This window comes from Amblyomma mixtum, chromosome 1, assembly GCF_055824585.1.
Source record: "Amblyomma mixtum isolate Tamu chromosome 1, ASM5582458v1, whole genome shotgun sequence".
Lineage (NCBI taxonomy): Eukaryota > Metazoa > Arthropoda > Arachnida > Ixodida > Ixodidae > Amblyomma > Amblyomma mixtum.
This window is the reverse complement of record NC_143012.1, coordinates 204,060,598-204,079,308: the sequence shown is the minus strand read 5'-3', so window position 1 is coordinate 204,079,308 and position 18,711 is coordinate 204,060,598. Positions and strand designations below refer to the sequence as shown.

At 48.0% G+C, this 18,711-nt stretch overlaps 2 protein-coding genes across 19 annotated transcripts in view; both read right to left on the bottom strand.

Moving 5' to 3' along the window:
• Positions 1–18,711, bottom strand: part of LOC149370603 (mediator of RNA polymerase II transcription subunit 25-like) — an 89,417-nt gene that overhangs the window by 46,128 nt on the left and 24,578 nt on the right. For all 18 annotated transcript variants that reach the window (XM_089562310.1, XM_089562321.1, XM_089562314.1 and 15 more), the window contains exons 9-14: positions 18,296–18,417; positions 16,560–16,641; positions 13,155–13,382; positions 10,360–10,748; positions 8,511–8,659; positions 3,454–3,793 (exon numbers count right to left, since the gene is read on the bottom strand). In XM_089562310.1, the coding sequence (XP_089418436.1) occupies positions 3,454–3,793; positions 8,511–8,659; positions 10,360–10,748; positions 13,155–13,382; positions 16,560–16,641; positions 18,296–18,417 (1,310 nt within the window). The remainder of the gene's footprint in view (positions 1–3,453; positions 3,794–8,510; positions 8,660–10,359; positions 10,749–13,154; positions 13,383–16,559; positions 16,642–18,295; positions 18,418–18,711) is intronic.
• Positions 5,207–6,193, bottom strand: LOC149370604 (uncharacterized). Its single transcript, XM_089567780.1, has one exon. It carries the CDS (start codon positions 6,098–6,100, stop codon positions 5,207–5,209), a length of 894 nt encoding a protein of 297 aa, XP_089423906.1. The 5' UTR covers positions 6,101–6,193.

Below are 18,711 nucleotides of genomic sequence, written 5' to 3'. Positions count from 1 at the left end.
AGAACAGAAAAACACAACTGTTTTTTTTTTTAAGGTTATGTAAGTGGATTCCAATGGGAGAAAACAAAAACATGGGGGGGGGGATGGCACAGTAAGTATGGTCAGGAGAGCTGCAGGATAAACGGTCAGGGATAAATGGGATAAACGGGGAACACTAGCAAAGGTCTCCGTCATGCAGTATACGCAAGCATGATTAGGATGATGATGATAACTACAGGAAGGCTACACCTTCCATGCTGCGTGAAACAGCAATAAAAAACACTACGAAGAACTAATTACAGCACGGGTGTGTAACGCAGAGCTCTTGACAGAGTTGTTTGCATTTACACACACCAAGCCACGGTTCCTGTGGACAGCAGGCATATTTTGCTGGCCGACTTCAAGTGAATGGGTACGACTTTGAAGACTTCTGTTCAGTGAAGCCTAAGCATCAATAATGCGGCTGCCATGGTCATTCGCAGGCAAACATGTGCACAATTCGCTCGCACATTTATTTCTTCATTACGATCACCAACAGTGCCCACTGGGCATTACTGGGGGGAGGGGGGGGTTAATTGCAAACATAAAGATTGCTAAACAAAAACTTCAAACAGAAAGCGGAAGCGAAAGCATACAATCAGTTCTAAAGCAAAAAAAAAATTAATAAAAAAATTCGAACGGTCATTTTAACAAGCAGGACGAAAACACATTCAATGCCAAGTGTAAAAGACACACAGAACAAAAAAAAAAAAAGTTACTCAGTTTCTCAATGAAGTACACTGCATATAAGGTAAAACAGGTTTTAAATCATTTTCTCGGTGGAAGGTGAAAAATTAGTCGCAGATACTACCTTATCCAGGAGTATAAGTTCCAATCTGAAATTGAGCGCGGAAAGAATGAAAACTTAAATGCATTTGCGTGATTTTGATATGGCCTGATTTTTTTTGGAATTGTCCAGTCTCTTAGACTGACAATGAGGTTGTTCTAAACATGTGTTCCTAACAATTCCTGTGCTACCGTTGTTAATGTTGTTCAAAAGCCTTAACCGGAAGATTTTCTTGCGTGCGGAGAGCGTTTCCAACCTAGACTTTCCCTGACTAGAGAACCTCTAATTTTGAAGCCGCAGATGCCCGTGATGAATCTAGCAGCCCTTTTTTGAACACGCTCTAACTTACCTTCAAGGGTTTTCGTGAAAGGGTTCGAAGTTATGCACGCGTATTCTAACACCGGCCTGATATTTGAGAGGTGCGATGTTTCCTTCAGTGCTTTTGGCGCACACTTGAAATTTCTTTGAAAAAGGTGTAAAAGGCGACATGCCTTAGCGCATGTAGTTTGAATATGATTTGTCCAGTCCAATGTGACGACCAGATATTTGACTTTGTCAAGACACTGTACTAGAGCATTATGCACTAGAGAAGTATGAGCTAGAGAACTTTTTCTTTTTGTTCGTGAACTGCACATGATAGCATTTTGCTATATTCAGGTCCATTTTCCATTTAACACAACAAGCATATTTTTTTTTTCCACACCAAACTGTAACACGCTCATATCCTCTACACATGACACGGAGTGACACACAACGCAATCATCTACGTACACTCTCACGTTCGAAGCAACGCCTTCAGTTGAAGCTTTTATATAAACAAGGAACACGAGCGGCCCCAGGACGGATCCCCGAGACACAGCCGACAAAACTTTAACCCTTCGCGATGTCCCGCCATTGTAACCTTTGAGCCAGCTGTAAAGTGAATCAGGAAGACCAAGATATGCCAGTTTTTGCAGAAGTAAGTTATGCGGAACTACGTCAAACGCGTTTCGGAAACCAGTGAAAACGGCATCTATCTGCGTACCATTGCTAAAAACCATATGCAACGTCGTAGATGAATTCAACAAGCTGTGCGCTACAGGACAATCCCGAGCGAAATCCGTGCTGGGCTGGGATGAAAAAACCACCCCAACAGCGCACCTAACTGGCCCAATATTGGAAATGTATTGGCTAAGGCCAGTCCTACAGTGAACCAGAGTGATTGGCCCAATATTTGAAATGTATTGGCTAAGGCCAGTCCTACAGTGAACCAGAGTGATTGGCCCAATATTGTAAATGTATTGGCTAAGGCCAGTCCTACAGTGAACCAGAGTGATTGGCCCAATATTGGAAATGTATTGGTTAAGGCCGGTCCTACAGTGAACCAGAGTGATTGGCCCAATATTGGAAATGTATTGGCTAAGGCCAGTCCTACAGTGAACCAGAGTGATTGGCCCAATATTGGAAGTGTATTGGCTAAGGCCGGTCCTACAGTGGACCAGAGTGATACCATTGATTTCCAACAATGGGCCAATCACCTGTGCTTGTTGGGATGCATGGTCATGAGGATGCTTAAAGGTGCACTAAGAGGAATCTGAACTTGTCTTTTTGCCGCGGGAACTCGATCTACACGTTCCGAGCTTTCTTAGAAACTGCGATTTATTGCCCTGTGTGGCCGATTTCCGTAATTAAATCGAATCAACATCCGGCTCCCGCCTTTTTTTTTTTAATTCTCCCGCGTAAGGTGGGCGGAGTCGACCAACGCGTGGAGCGCCTTTCACCCAGTCCCGTGGCAGCTTGTCGCTCTGAGTAATACGTAGTAATCCGTAGTAGCAAATAGTCCACGCGTATTTTTATTTCTGCGGGCTTATTTTGCGGCTATATTATCTGCGAATGAAACTATTTATTCATGGAAACCTAAAAAACAAAATAAAGCGAAAGCAAAGCCTCCACGGAGCTGGCTGAAAGGAACTTCACGCGTTGGTCGACTCCGCCCACAGTACGCGGAGAATTCAAGAAGTAAAGGCGGGAACCGGACGTTAATTCAATTTAATTACGGAAATCCGCCACAGAGGGCAATAAGTTGCAGTTTCTAAGAATGCTAGGAACGTGTAGATCGAGTTCCCGCGGCAAAAAGACAAGTTCAGAATCCTCTTCAGTGCACCTTTAATAAGTTGAGAATAAACAATATGTTCCAAAGTTTTACAACGGACAGATGTTAAAGATACTGGTCTATAATTGATTACCGAATCACGACAGCCACCTCTGAAGATAGGAGTTACGTTTGCCATTTTCCAGTCACTATAGTAGGATACACCTTAAAGAAACAGCAGTTGCTAACACTGGGCCGCGGTCCGCGGCGTCCTGTATTACTCCGCTGGCCAATCGCAACTGTAAACGAAATCAGATTTTTAATGTTTTACTACATCAAACAATCCATGCATCAAAATTCTAGAGCTCGTAATTCTTTTTCTTGTGACAAGCTTTTTGTTTATGTAACAAGAAGCGTTAAACCAGCGGACTACTTTTTCGTCGCGGAGGAATTCTGTGCATGGAGGCTAAATGTGGGCGGAGCTTCACTGCAGACTTACATTGCATCCGACTATAGGTGCATTCAAGCTCTGCGGTGGTTGCAGAGGAGGAGGAGGAGGGGGAAGAGCCCCACTCACCAGCTTGGCCTTGTTCTGCTGCTGCTTGCGGTGGGTATCGATGACCTGCTTGACAGCGCCAAACAGGCTCTCCTGGTCGTTGGCCACCATGCCCATGTAGAGGTTCTTCTCGGCCATGTACACCACCAGCATGAGCTTGATGTCGGCCGGCGGACTGGCAAAGTGCACCAGGCCCAGACCCGCCGACCTCATGAAGTGCGACAGCTTGAGCAGCCCCTCACTGGGCTCAAACTGGAGGACCACGCACCGCGATGCGTTCTTCACCGCCAGCACCACGTTCATCAGCACGGCGCGGGGCATCAGCTGCAGGGTCAGCTTCGGGGGCCACTTGTCCGCGCAGCTGCACACGAAGCGTGCCCAATTTAACCTTTTATCTCTCATTTCTATGGAAGAGATGTGGCAAAGACATTCCTTAGAAAAGTTACGCAGGGTCTTTCGATGTGAAGCAATTTGCAGGACAGCCAAACGATAAGGAGGGCCACACAATGAAACCGTTTGCTCTGCAACAGCCCATTCTCTGCCTAACCAGAACGACGGCATCATTACCCTTCACAAGCAGCTTTTCTTCAAGTTGTGAGGACCCTGCATGTGCATTAAAGGTGCACTGAAAAGGAATCTGAACTCGTCTTTTTGCCGCGGGAACTCAATCTACACGTTCCTAGCATTCTTAGAAACATCGATTCACTGCCCTGTGTGGCCGATTTCCCTAATTAAATCGAATTAACGCCCGGCTCCCGCCTCTCTTTTTTTAATTCTGCCTCGTACGGTGGGCGGAGTCGACCAACGCGGGGAGTGCCTTTCACCCAGTCCCGTGGCGGCTTGCCACTCTGCAATCGGCGGAGTAATACGTTGTAGTCCGTAGAAGCGAATAGTCCGCGCGTATTTTTATTTCTGCGGGCTTATTTCGCGGTTATATTATCTGCAAATGAAACTATTCACAGAAACCTAAAAAACAAAATGAAGCGAAAGCAAAGCCTCCGCGGAGCTGGCTGAAAGGCACTCCCCGCGTTGGTCGACTCCGCCCACCGTACGAGGCAGAATAAAAAAAAAAGGCGGGAGCCGGGCGTTAATTCGATTTAATTAGGGAAATCGGCCACACAGGGCAATAAGTCGCAGTTTCTGAGAATGCTAGGAACGTGTAGATCGAGTTCCCGCGGCAAAAAGACGAGTTCAGAATCCTCTTCAGTGCACCTTTAAGGGGGGACACCCCTCTTAGAACTATTTTTCTTATTTCTTGGTGGATATTCATGAAACTTACCCAGTTTATGTATTTCAACACGCTGATTTCAAATATGTTTTCATTTTTGCTGTGAAACAAGTTTTTCTCAAAATATTCTGCAATCTTTGTTTGAAACATGCAGGTAATTTAATTAAGCAACAGTAAAGGCCACAGTGAAATTTAGCACACAGGCATGCTCTAGAATGTCCACTGTGTGCAATGAGATAAAATGGATGTTTTAGACCCATTTGAACAAAAGTTACAGCACATTAAACTTCACCTAGAAAAATCCAATATGGCGGCTATGACAAATAGTATTGTTTTAAAATTATACTAATTGGCAAGTGGTCTTGTTTTAGTCTTATTGCAAGCACTATGAGTTTATCTTTCCAACAAAAAAAGAATTATGAAGCTAGCCTGCCTAGAACCAGAGATATCATCCCTGCACTATTGCAAATGTGTCAAAATTGTTGTTTTGAGAAAACGAGAAAAAACGTTTCCAACTATGTTTATGTACAAGGAATAAGTTAAAATTCACAGAAATGCACCAGGGGCATAATCTGGATGCATGGCATCTCTGTGTCGCCCTTTTGCCATCTTCCTGATGCCCATAGCCGACTCTCGCTTCTTGATGGAGCTGGAGCTGCGGCGCAAGTCTTTCTCTTTTGCTCTCCTGGAAGCGGTGCTGCTGGCGTTCATATCCAGCTCGTTCAAGATTGCAGTTGTGGTGTATTCACTGCCAGTGTTGAAGCGGAGTACTGCTTCAGCAACAGCTGTTTGCACTGCAAACAGTGAAGAATGTTTCTCCTTAGAACTCAGGCTCCAAATAACAGAGTGCAAGCTCTCATTCGAGTTTTGAGTCTTGCACCGTTGGCACCTCTGAAGTAGGCTCTTCTCAGCCAGGCGTTCGTACACAGGCAGAAGAGCTTCTGCAACATCCCTTGGTAGGTTGTACTGATGCTTGGGCTGAGGTTCACCTTTTGCCTTGGCAGCATTGTGTCGGCACCAAGAGCCCTCACCAGTCGGGCAGAGGCTATGGTTTGGGCAGTCATCAGTTGAGGTGATATGGAAGTAAGTCGCCATCACTGCCCGTTGCATAGCATCTACATCACCCTCATGTGACTTCAGGGCGCGGCCGTAGTACATGCTAAGTCTGGTGATGAGCTCGGCAGTTAACCTGCCTTTTCCGCCAAGGCTTTGCTTGCCGTCTGCCTTGTGCTTTTGCACCAAGTTGCGGAGTGCAGTCCCCATTCTTTTTTGGATGTGATTGACACAGTCCTCCTTCACAACTTCAACAAAGCCATACACTTTTGCGTCTTTAATGGCATTGAATGTCCTGCTGTCTCCGTCGCATAGAACAGTTGTGTAGCGCATGTTGTGCTTGTGAAGGGACCTCTCAAAAAGAATCAGGCCAGCTTCAACCTCCATCTGCCCAGCTTTACTTTCAGTATTTTTCTGGCACTGATGGTCTACTCTCCATTCAGCATAGCCCTCACTGTCAGGCTTTGGGCCATTTTTACATCCCAAACAGAAGTTCGACAGTACAACATAGTCGAGCACGTACCCGGTAAAAAGCTCCACGACAGCCCCGACGCCTATGTGAGAAGAATGACCTCTAGTCATCCATGAGCCATCAAAGCAAACAGCAATATTGCCCTTGTGCCCAAAGCACAGGTCATCATAGAGTGCCTGCACTTTCTGTGCACACTGGCTCATGGCAGCTTCAGCCGCCCGTGAGGCTGCAGGTTTCAATGTATTTTTCAGGTGGCGTTGAAATGTTTTGTTATGCATTCCACGATGTGAAATTCCCATTCCTGCAAATATATCGTTGAACGCAGTCTGACCGTTGCCGGTCGAGAGCATCGCGCGACAAGCAAGCATGTTAATTTCGAACGGGTTGCACTTTTTCTCCCCTTCCACTCTCCTTGAGCTCCAAGTGTCCGCGATCTCGTCGCACGTATCGCACACGACGGTCAACTTCGTTGCGAGCCCATAACTGCGATCACCACGGCGCAAATGCACGGGGCCGCGACAAATATTGCACTGCACGACACTCAAAAGTGAATTCAGTGCATGGAGGTCAGCAATAACGTACGGCGCATCAGGATCCGCTACCGACGTGTGTGCCGACTCCGCAGGATCCGCTGCCGACGCCGCGGAAACAGACGCGACGAAAGGCTCCGTCTTCCGCGTTGTCGCTGGCGCCGATTCAAGCCGATGAAGTGTCGCTCGTTCGCGGGCACTAGCTGCGAACACGTCACTATCAGTGACAGTTCCAGCGTCGATGCGTACACGGTTGGTGTCGACTCGCAGTGCGCTTTCGTCGTTCTTGCCCAGGAGCGTAGCCGGCGACGGCCCCGGCGGTGCGCCGTCGTTTATGGCACCCGGGAGCGAAGGGCGCGAAGGCCGGGACGGCCCCAGCGATGCGTCGTCGTTTACGACACCCGGGAGCGAAGGCCGCGACGGCCCCGGCGATGCGTCGTCGTTTACGGCACCCGAGAACGAAGGCCGCGGCGATGCGCCGTCGTTCACGGCGCGGGAGTCGGTCGCTGGCGACGCGGCAACCACACTTTCACCTTCGCCCTGCGGGGGTTGTGGTGGTCCAGGGCCGTTCTGCCTTTTGTTTTTTCTCCGTTTCCGGGCGCCGAACTGATGCTGCGAGTGGAATTTCGTCCAACCTCCTGGCATCGTGAACGTCGCGCGGCAAAGACTCTCTCAAAATGGCGCCGCTCTCGGGAACAGACAAGCCTAACCTGAGGCCTAACCAATCACAGAGCGCTATTTTGGTCACGTGGCTTTTCTTGCCAATGAAAACGCGGCGCGCTCGTTTTCTTTGTGGTCGTTTTGTACGCGAACGAAAGCACCACCATGTTGCTTACCAGTTTTTAAAAAAAGCTGAAGGCGCCAGCTTTCAAACGAGACCAAAATAGCGTCGGAGGAGCGCGTAGGTACCGAGTGACGGGGGGCACGTTTTGACCTCAATTTAAAAGGCAATGCGTGCTCTTTCGTTAATTTAAACGGCTATTACGAAGCAAATACCGATTATTCCTTGCTAAAAATTTGATGAGAGGTGCAAAATGACCTCGTGAACTCGAATATAGCAAAATAGAAAAAACGATTTTTTCGCGAATTTTCGACCCGAAAGGGCCGTGTCCCCCCTTAAGGCGCGTGAAGGTTGCGCAAACACAGGACACAACGAAGAGACACACACAGGCGCTGTTGATCGAATATTTTTAGGGAAATCCCCCAAGGAGGAGTAGATTTGTAATAAGGGAGAAATTCCTCATTGACATCCACCCAAGTGCAGCCACACGACTACAAAGGAAAGCTATACAGCTTCTCAGAAACTTCGTAGTTAAAGAAAAATTCGTCCTGGTCCGGGATTCGAACCCGGGACGACCACTTCACCTCGCTCTACCAATTGAGTTAACCAGGTACCAACTAGGCCCAACCGAAGTTTTATTACCCAGTCCAATGTCGCCGTTAATGAACATGTACCAACTAGGCCTAACTGAAGTTTTATTGAAGTTCCTGCGATACCTGACAGAGTCAATCCTAAAACGATTTCCCTACAAGACTCTCTTTCGAGAACTGCGGCCCATTTAGAGCAAAAGGCAGTACTACGTTGGTAACAATCCAATGGATAGGCAAAAACACCTGACCTAGTGCTGTCGCTGACATGACAACAGACCTAACCAGCTTGTTCACCTGTCTACATATACTGCAGACAAAGTCACGGGATTTCATGGTGGTGACAGCCACAGTTGCTGCACTCACTACTGGGCCATTCTGACCAAAATGCTCTAGCACCATTACGAGGGAGGGGGAGAGAACGCACACTTCAGGCTCGCCATTGATGACGCTCGTGGAGACGGTGCACTGGAGAGTGTAGACATTCCGTGGGTTGCTCTGCATCTTGTCCTGGTACTCCACCTGGCCTTGCCACACTGTGCGCCGCTCTTTTATGCCGGGGGGCACGCCACCAGCCTGCGCACAGCCGACCAATGTCAAGGCACTTGTCTCCAAAGGTCTCTCTCTCTCCAAAAACACACACTCTGAACGTTGCCAGTCCACTTCACTGGCCAGTGCGACTGGCAACGTCCAGAGATCTCAACACACATGAAGCAGACATAAACAATAAAAAACGGTGGGACTAGCTCAGCACTACTTGGAATGCAGGACAAGAGTGTAATTTTTTTACTGCACGAGCTTCTTCCCAAAGCAGGCACCGTATAATAAGGTGGGCTAAACGGAAAATTAAGCCATGACTAAGGATTGACAGTCAGGTGGTTCCCTGCCTCTTCCGTAATACATTCACTTGACAATTCGCCTGACAGTACAATTCACTTGATATCGTGCAGCACAAGTGCTTGGTACTAAGCTGAATCCCTGAACTATTCTAGAAGAGATTGCACTAGTCACTGGAAGCGCTAGTGCTCCCGAGATGGAAAAGTGGCTACCACATGGCTGAAATTAAAAGCAGCTCACTGAACTAAGCACCACCCGGCTTTAAAAAAATGGCTCAGTGTTGTTTGTAGTATTAAAAAAGTAGAAGGCAGCACCACTCTGCCTGCAAGAATTCACTAGCGAGAGAAAGCGGTCAAGGCCAACTTAAACAGTTCGTAGTAACTGGTTTTTAACTGCAAAACAACAAGGTCATCACTGACTAGAGGGCACAAAAAAATATTTACAGAACAGTTATGAGGGTGCAATGTGAACGTCTGATCGTTAGCTATGGTATGAAAGAATTTTTCCGAAACATGCCATGCCACTACTGGCACGCAATGTCTTGGCGCGCTACCGAGGTCATCAAACAAGCCACTGTAGTTGCCCCTCAGCGTCTTGGTGCACTGCCAAATTTGCCAGGCAAGCCAGCACACCCCCGGCTCTTGCCAAACGTAAACACGTTGCGTCAATGTTTGCGGCACAGCACCTAGGAGCGCTACCAAGATCTGCGATGTGGACAGCGCCAATAACAACACAACACTAAGGAATGAGTTCAGAAAACCTCACGCTTCTAAACAGGACCGAGAAAATCTGCTTCGTGTCACCCACAGCCAACACCAATGGCTTATCATTTAACCCTTTCAGGCGCTTTGTACTCAATTGTGTAAGCGGCAAACTTACAGCTTTTTCTGAGAAACTGGAGCACTTAACAGTGATTTCATTATTTAGGTCAAATTGAGCACCCTTCTTGTTGCAAATAAATTGCTTTTTTGTACCATGCAGTGAATGCAGTAAACAACATTTCACATAACAGTGAGCTAGGTAGCACTTTGTCCGCCGTTTCTGTGCAGACAGATTTTGGCGCGAGTAAAAACATCGATTGTTTTTTGCTCAATTTCGAGCGTAGTGTGAGTCTTCGAAGCACAAAGCGATTCCACGATCCCTAGGGTGTTTACCTGACACACGAGAACATTTCGATGTTACCATTTCTAACAAATCTGACACTTTGTACGGAATTCTCCACATCGTTGTAAAAACTTACCTGCTGGTCTTTCGCGTTCGAAAACTAACAAATTCCCTTTCTTGAGGCCTGAATATACAACTTAGGTGAAAAAATAATTGATTACAGTCAAAACAAAAAATGGCGCCTGAAAGGGTTCAGTTCAGTCGTTCTTTCCGAGTGTACAACGAGTTGGTCAAGTAGGAACTGACGCATGCTCAGTTGTGGTGTGCTCACTCACCCCTGGTGGCTGCTGCTGTGCCTGCTGGGGTGGCACCCCCTGTGGTGGTGGGCCACCACCCCCCATGATGGGGGGGCCCTGTGGCTGCTGGGGTTGGCCCTTGGGTGGCTGCTGCTGCTGCTGCTGGGGTTGTTGTTGTGGCTGTTGCTGCTGCTGCTGCTGGGGAGGGGGGGGAGGCCCCGGGGGAAACTGGCCCCCACCACCCTGGGGCATTTGGCTGAGCTGGGCCGCCAGGGTGCTGGGGGGCCCAGTGTTGGGCCCAGTAGGGGGCATGCCCTGCTGGGGGACAGGTCCACCCCCAATGAGGGGGTTGCCACCCGGCCCCACCACGTTGGGGGGACCCCCACTGCCCGGGGGCACACCCATCCGCATGGAGGAGCCCCGGAAACCTGCACGGCGGGGGGGGGGGAAAGAAGACACAGAGCATGCAATGATGATTCGTTGGCCTGCCGTTTCAAAATAGTTTTGAACTTTTACTTCACACGCAAGCATACAGCAGCCCTGTGCAGTGACGAAAGAAACCTCAAAGCAATTCTTGCAGTAGAAGAGGTGCCACAGAAGGATGCTGCTGGCAAAAGTTAAACACATACATTTCCATTACATTGCAGCTAACAAAGTAAGTCACATTAGCTCCTATCAGTGGAGAGCAGGTTGATGAATGGGGCATTAGCCTGCACTGGCCGTGTTAATTCACAGATCTGGGGTGCAACGCAGGAACGCTGATCCCGATTTCGCCACATACAGGTGAAACACTGACCTTTGGAGCCACAAGAGGGCACCGCAGAGCAGTGTCAATGCTTGACATGTGAAGCGCCCCAATCCCAGCAAAAAAGTCTATGGTAAGAGCAAATCCAAGATCGTTTCCTTCTTCATCACCGCCGAATAACCGCATTTGGAGAGGCCTGAGCCCCTCCGAAGAAAGAAGGCAACGGAACCATTTTAAATTTATCGTAAGACTTGTGGATCGCCAAAGCGTGCGCTGCGAAGGAGAAGGCATGCTTCACTGCAAGACAGCAGAGGACACTGGTTTCGACATAATGTGCGCTCAGCGCTTTGGTAAGGCACGGCCCGACTGCACGCTACGGTATGTGTGCTTGCAACACCTCTACAGCCCCGGTCATGGTCAAGGAAGCGTCTACCGGAGAATAACCTCCCACCTCTCACAACATCAGTGCGTGTCCCGCAATGCTTATTTTTTTATCTCAGCCAGCGACAGGCTGCCCGCACGCTATGCCAGCCTGCACCATTTCTCTGTGATGTGCTGTGGTTAGCAGTTAAGCTACAGTAATCCCTGATTGCTCATGTACTCTATACTGCTGAGTACAAGTCAACCTTTCTTTAGAAAAATGACCATCCAAGATCAACCTACAGGCAAAGCCAACCTACCATACATACTCGTGGAAAGGCCGGACTTCTTTCCCGCGGCTTTGATGGGGTGCAGCCCTTACACAGGTCTGGCATTTTACGGTAAAATTTTTCCGTTTACAGCAAAGTCACGATTATGCGTCCCTTTTTTATGCCTCGAAACACGTTTTTATTACAAATTAGCGCAGTCCCGGCGAATCCTTGAAATATAATGCGTTGAAAGTATGGATGATAGGACGCGCGCTCAACGACCGGCACAAATAAACCTCATAAAGTAAAATAGGTTGCTAGATCAGTTTACTGGCAGACGTCACATGATTAAGTTAACATCAAGATCCTCCTAAGATCCAGCGCTCCACTGACTGATGGCCCGAAGCGGTGGGCCACGCATGCGGCCAGTGGTCGTCAGTGTGAGGTGGCATTCGCCTGGCCTGCTTTTCGATGCACTTCACTGTCGAAGGCCTTGTGGAAATCAACTATACGCTCATTTTAATGCGAGGTTATTGTGTGATAGTGAACTGGTAACAAGACTAGGCTTCTATAGTAAACCGTGACTAGATTCATAGCACTTAAGATGCGGCTTCGATGCGAAGCTTGCTAGACTTAACGATACAGGGCAAACGGCTCGCTACTACAGTGCCTGAGCCTTGCGGGCGGCGTGACGCCGCAAAGAAATGCGCAGCTAGCAAGGATGCACCCTATTCTAGTTTTTTTGCGCAGTATAAAGTTTTGTCTTTTCTGGTGCAAATGCCGAGCAAACAAGACAAGTTAGCAGTGCTGCGGCACGAAATGTTCATGGTTCCAGGCGAAGTCCAGCATTGTTTGCGCGTATTTGCTTGTGCCCGCCCATCCTCCACTGCTGGGTACTAGGAAGTCGGGCTAGCCAGGCCACATCTATGTGGCTTTTTTCTCCACCTTGCCAACTACACCTCATGAAAAACTTTGTACAGTGTTTGTCAAAAGTAACCAGGCTCCATGGTTTGCTTCTAATCCGCATAACAGAGACCTCACGGCTTCCCTAAAGATCAAGAAGTCTTTTCAAGGTGAGAACAGGGGTTCTTCTTACCATACAGAGGTTTTGAGCTTGAGGGCTGGCATAACAGCTTTAATATACGACAGAGAAGAAAAACATGCAGCCTGGTTACTTTTGACAAAGACTGCACTTGTTTGTTGTTAACCAAACTTCAAACCTCAAGTGACTGTACAATGCTCAAAACAGCCATCACTTAGAATGGGGACACAAAGATGCTCGTAGCGCTTCATTTCCAGTGACACACACACACAAAACAGCTTCCTCTAGGGCAAGGAAACTAGTGGCGTTTTGCATGCACAGTGGTGCGACACAGGCAACAAAGAACGGCAAAAGAAATAGAAAAGAACACGTGCAAAGGGAGAAGTGATGAAGCACGCAACATGAAGCAGGGCCTCACCCGTCTGCATCTGGGGCCCCGTGACACAGCTGACGGGTGTCGGGTGGCTGGCACGCATCTGGGGGGGTCCCGTGGTCATAGGCGCATTGGTCAGCTGGCTGGTCAGCAGCGGCATGCTCGTCTGCGTTGGGGGTGGAGGGGTGGACACCGGGGGCCCACCCCCAGATACCACGGGCGACACCACGCCCTGGACCTGGTTCCAGGGGAGCCGCACACCTCCTCCACTGCCTGCACCAAAAGGGGGCCGAGACAACAACCACGAAAAATTACAGTCGAACCTCGTTATAACAAACACGGATACAACGAATTATCGGATATAACGAAGTGAAAGAAAAGTTTGGTTGGACATGCTTTATTTCTATGGGAGTTCTATCTGTATAACGAAACGAAAAATTCAAAATTCGACACTGTATCAATTATAACGAAGCAGTTTTGTATTCACAGGGCTCAAAATGCGCAAACAAGTAGGAAAAAATTTCAAAACACACTAAATTTTGATCTTTTGAATCACCCACACCTAAAATGTGTTTGAATCACCCGCGCTTCCGCACACCCCGCCATCTAGGGAGAGCGAATGGAACCTAGCATGTGACTGACACGTGATCGAACCAACGCCCGTGCTCCGCGGCCGCCCTGCTGCCACGATTGCCGACTCACGCGCTATCTCTATGATCTCTGCAGTCCATTCTGTAGACGCCATCGCGGAACGCGTCGTAACGTACAGCAGTTTCGCTCGAAACGAAGATAAAGATATTCAGGGCAGTTGACAGCGGGCGCAAGGAAAAGTCATTGCCGCGGACTTCGGTGTTGCGCCTAGCACTAACCATCTTGAGCGCAAGGCAGAAGGTTGCAAACGTCCACTCTGCAGGCGTTGTGAAGAATGACAGCAAGAGTGTAAGGCTTTGTCACCACCAGGATGTTGAAGATGCTTTGTTTGCATGGTTCAAGGAAGTTATAGCGCGTAACCTGCCTGTGTCTGGTGCCGTCCTTCAAATGAAGGCGAGAAGTCTGACTTGCGTCTGAGGCCACAATGACTTTCATGCAAGCAGTGGCTGGCTGCAGCGATTTAATGACCGCCATCGGATTGTTTGCGTCTTGTCTGGCGAAGAAGCAGCCGTTGGCGCCGAGAACTGCGAGGAGTGGGCAGAAAGCTTCCGCATGCAACTGGGAGGCAAGCGGACAAATTCGGGGAGACGACATGGCGTCAACTGGTGGTTCCGAACGTGACGTTCGAGGAATTCATCTGTGCAGATGACAACTTGGCTGTGGCGCCCGAACTGACCGACCAAGAAATTGTTGATCAGGTGGTTTCTACAGATGATGCTACAAACAGTGATGCATGTGAAGATGGCGAAGTGCGATCTCTCAGCAGCGCCGAGGCCGCTGACATGGCCAGGAAGTTGAGGGGGTACCTCGGGAACCTACCTGTGGAGAAATCAGCTGACATCGGGAAAGCGCTGCCCTGTGTTGATTTCGTCGAGAAATTTAACCTGTCAAATAGTGCGAAGTGCCGCCAAACGAAGATTACGTCGTTTTTTAAAAAAATTTGTTTTTGCACCTGGCCAGCATCCCGATTTGTGAGTTCGCTCTTGCTTTCCAGTACGAAATGCAAGGCGAGGTTTGACATGCTTATATACCATGCGTTAAATTAAAAAATAGTGCATTTTTTCAACCCTGTGCTTTATATTCTAAAGAGCCCTTTACTTGGGTTTATTAACAGACCTCTTCTGCGGGAATTTGAGTGCATACTTTTATAACGAATATTGGATATAACGAACAAATTTCTGCGCAAAATGTGACTTCGTTATAACGAGGTTGGACTGTACTGCAATGTCGCAAAGATCGAGTCCACAAGGACATGGCAAGGAAGACGGAAATGCATGTGACAACCCACAGATGTCTACTGTGGCAATGGTGCCCTGAAACACAATGAAGCATCACTAAAATGATATTGTACAGAGCGATTATGTGACTACTGATTCCCTTTGTGATGTCACTTGGCATTCTCAAGCTTCCATTTCTCGTCTGACACAACCTCCTTCAATTCCGAGACATAGCAGCTCTGTCACATTTCACCTGCAAGGCAAGCCTTGAATGGTCACTTACTTTACACTTCACCCTGTTGACGGCAGGGGTTCTCTTAAACTGGGTTCTGCAGGACCCTTAGGTTCCTTGGAGTTTGTTTTGAGTTCCCCGAGCACACAAACCCTTGCATGCCTCAAGGCCAACCCTTTCTTTACTCATTTCATTGTGGGGTTAATCATGTCGTGACTACATATTGCCAACAGGCTCACTATAAAGCCAGTCATTATTAATTTAATGCGGCAATCTTTTTAAATACTGCGCACGTGCTTTCTTGCATGCACTTTAGGCAGGGAGGGAAAGAATCCAGCACACTTATGGTTTCTCAGCACCTCTTCAAAATTGTTGGTGCTCCCCGAGGCTAGACAGATTGAGAATCCTTGGTTTAGAGAACCTGATGCTTCTGTGGTGCATTCAAAGGTGTGACAGCTTTCCCTCTCAGTGAAAGTTCCCTATGACACAAATATCTTAACAGCAGGGGCAACACGCAGGAAGTCGAGAAAACGTCACCTGTAAACAGCAGTGCCCAGGGCAAAAGATATCTTAACAGCAGATACAATGCTGGTGAAATTTATGGCATGAGAATGCTTTACTTGCCACTTCAGCCGACTGCCATTAACCAAACTGAGGCTCTTATCTGAATCACATCACTTTCCTGTGTGCTGCTCCCTTTCTCTATTCTCCTAATATGGTGGAATCTTGGCGATACGATCCCGACCGATACGAGGCTCAAGATGACATGAATTCAAAGAATTCCCCGGCCAGAGTGCACTGTGTACAATGCAGAATTCGGGGTGTCCTGAAGGCTCTTCTGCACCACTGTGGATGATGTGAATGTGCGACTTGCGACTGCATCCTCAAGCATTAAGCGATGCATGCACGTCACAGGTGCACAATCACCAGTCACGTGGTACATGCGATTGCGAGTAATGAGTGGCAGTGCGCAGCCTCTACAATGTCAATGTTGTCGCATTCATCAGTTGTGTGGTATGCACTGCACAGCCATAGACAAATCCCGTCAGGCGTAACAGAGAGGCGTGAATACATTTTCCGCCCATCTACACACAGGTTTTGTTCACTTTGAATGATATACAAAGAGAGGAAGAGAGGACAAAATTAACATAGTTTGCGATCTCGTGAGATTCGTCACATCAACACTCTACTGCATTCTGCTTTCCTCTGAAACAGTTTTCCCAGCATGGTAATCCGCATCGCATAGCACTATGCCCCTACTGCTGAGATTACCTAATAAATACTGCACTGAAATTTCAGGAACACAATGAGTGAGTTTGTACAAGTAACAAACAAACAAGCCGTGCTCACTGATGGTGACCGGAGATCGATTCTGTGTGGTCCGGTTCATGGCATCCTGGATGGGCCTCAGAGTGACATTGGGCGGATTGGGCTGCATATACAGTGAAAACAGAGAGAGAGATACACTCTCAACCTTATTGACCCTGTACAAGGTCAACATTACAGTGGCGAGAGGAGACTCAACAAGAAAGCTGAGTACCGCATTTGTTAACTGTGAAACAACAGATCAGTACACTTTGAATTGTGCAGCACAATAAGTTAGTGCTTCAACGTCGCTGACACAGATATAAATTTCAAAGGTTGACATACAATCCTAGACACAAACACTGCCCCACTAGAGTGGCATACCTCACAGAAAAAAAAAAAAACATTCTAACAGACTACACATCAGGAATGGATCAGGAAGGCTTACATAGTGACCGCACTATCAGTGTCAAATGAAACAGAGACAGGGCAACTGCAACAGAAATGCAAGAAAATAACAGGTGCTGGAGAAAAAAAAATATGGGCGAGGTCCATTAACACCTCCACATAAAGGTCTTAGTGCCATCGAAGTAAAAATCAAACGCGGCAATATTCACTCTTCCTCAACTAAAACCATCCCCTTTCACTGTTCGCTCTTCACCTATCTTGTTTACATTCCAGTTGACACTAATAGTATACATCAGGAGCCCTTTACACTTCACTGCCTTCCCAATGGTTGCCGAAAGACGGAATCGTCCTTGAGGGAGCAAACTTGTTTGTGGGCATGTCATGAGGTTATGGAAGCTCGAGACATGAATAAAGCTAGGGCTTTTCAACCTTTCTACAAGGGCACTGCAACAGATGAAAGTTTTGAAGTTTCCTGGCAGTTTTCTGAAGGTCCCTAAGCAACCCCGAAAAGCTTCATTGCAGTCTTTGGAAAACAGATTATCGCAGCACGGCCTGAGTGTGACTGCAGTGTTGCTACATTAATGGCACGAATATCCGAGTCAGATTTTTGTTGATTGCACGAAGTGAGTACATTGCTAGAACAACTGTTTCTGGAGAGTAAGCACCTTGGGGGATTCCCCTAAACATTTGACCAGCATGATTCCCACTTTGATTAATTGATCAATTCGCTCTCACCCTACCATATGCTAGCCATCCCGGTTAGATGGTAGAGTGACTGCTGCGGTGAAGCGGTGGTTCCGGGTTTGAACCCCAGACCAGGACAAATTTTTCTTTAACTACGAAGTTTCTGAGAAAGCTGTATAGCTTTCCTTTGTAGCCGCATGGCTGCGCTCGGGTGGATGCCAATGAGTAATTACTCCCTTATTACAAATCTACTCCACCTTGGGGGATTCCCCTAAACATTTGACCAAAACATTACCATGCAGTACAGGTCATTGCAGTGCCCGTACAAAACATTACAGTGCAGTACAGGCCATTGCAGTGCCCCGTACAAGCCATTACACTGCCCATTACAAACCAATACAGTGTAGTACAGACCATTAGAAAGCCCTGTACAAACCATTACAGTGCAGTACAGGCCATTACAGTGCCCTGTACAAACCATTACAGTGCCAATTACAAACCATTACAGTACCCATTACAAACCATTACAGTGCAGTACAAACCATTACAGTGCCCATTACAAACCATTACAGTGCAGTACAAACCATTACAGTGCCCATTACAAACCATTACAGGACATTACAGAGCCTCGTACAAAATTTCATAAAACCGTACAAGTCCTGCCCATACACATAAGAGTGGGTACGTGCCTGGTTGATGGTTGCCAGGTGTGGTGGGGCGGGCGGGGTCGGGATGCCAGGCCGGTTGCCCTGGTTCTGGAAGGGCATCTGGGGCTGCTGTGGGGAGCCGCCCAGTGTGCTGATGGGTGACGCTACGAGGAGGACAACAACAGCACGGGAAAGGTTAAATAGCCCAAGGCTCCGCCCTTTCACCAGGCGGCAATTCATCGTGACACAAAAGATCGGCATCACACGTCACAGCCAACGAAGACACCTGTTGTAGAGTCCACCCGTGGGAACTGGCGAGGAATGAAACGTAAGTTCGCATCTCTGTCGCACTGCGAGGCAACCATACTGTTGGCAGCTCGCGTCCATCGAACACAGGTGTGGCATGATGACGTCGCAGCCGCAGCTGCGCTGGCTTCCTCTGACTCGTTCCGGGTCTT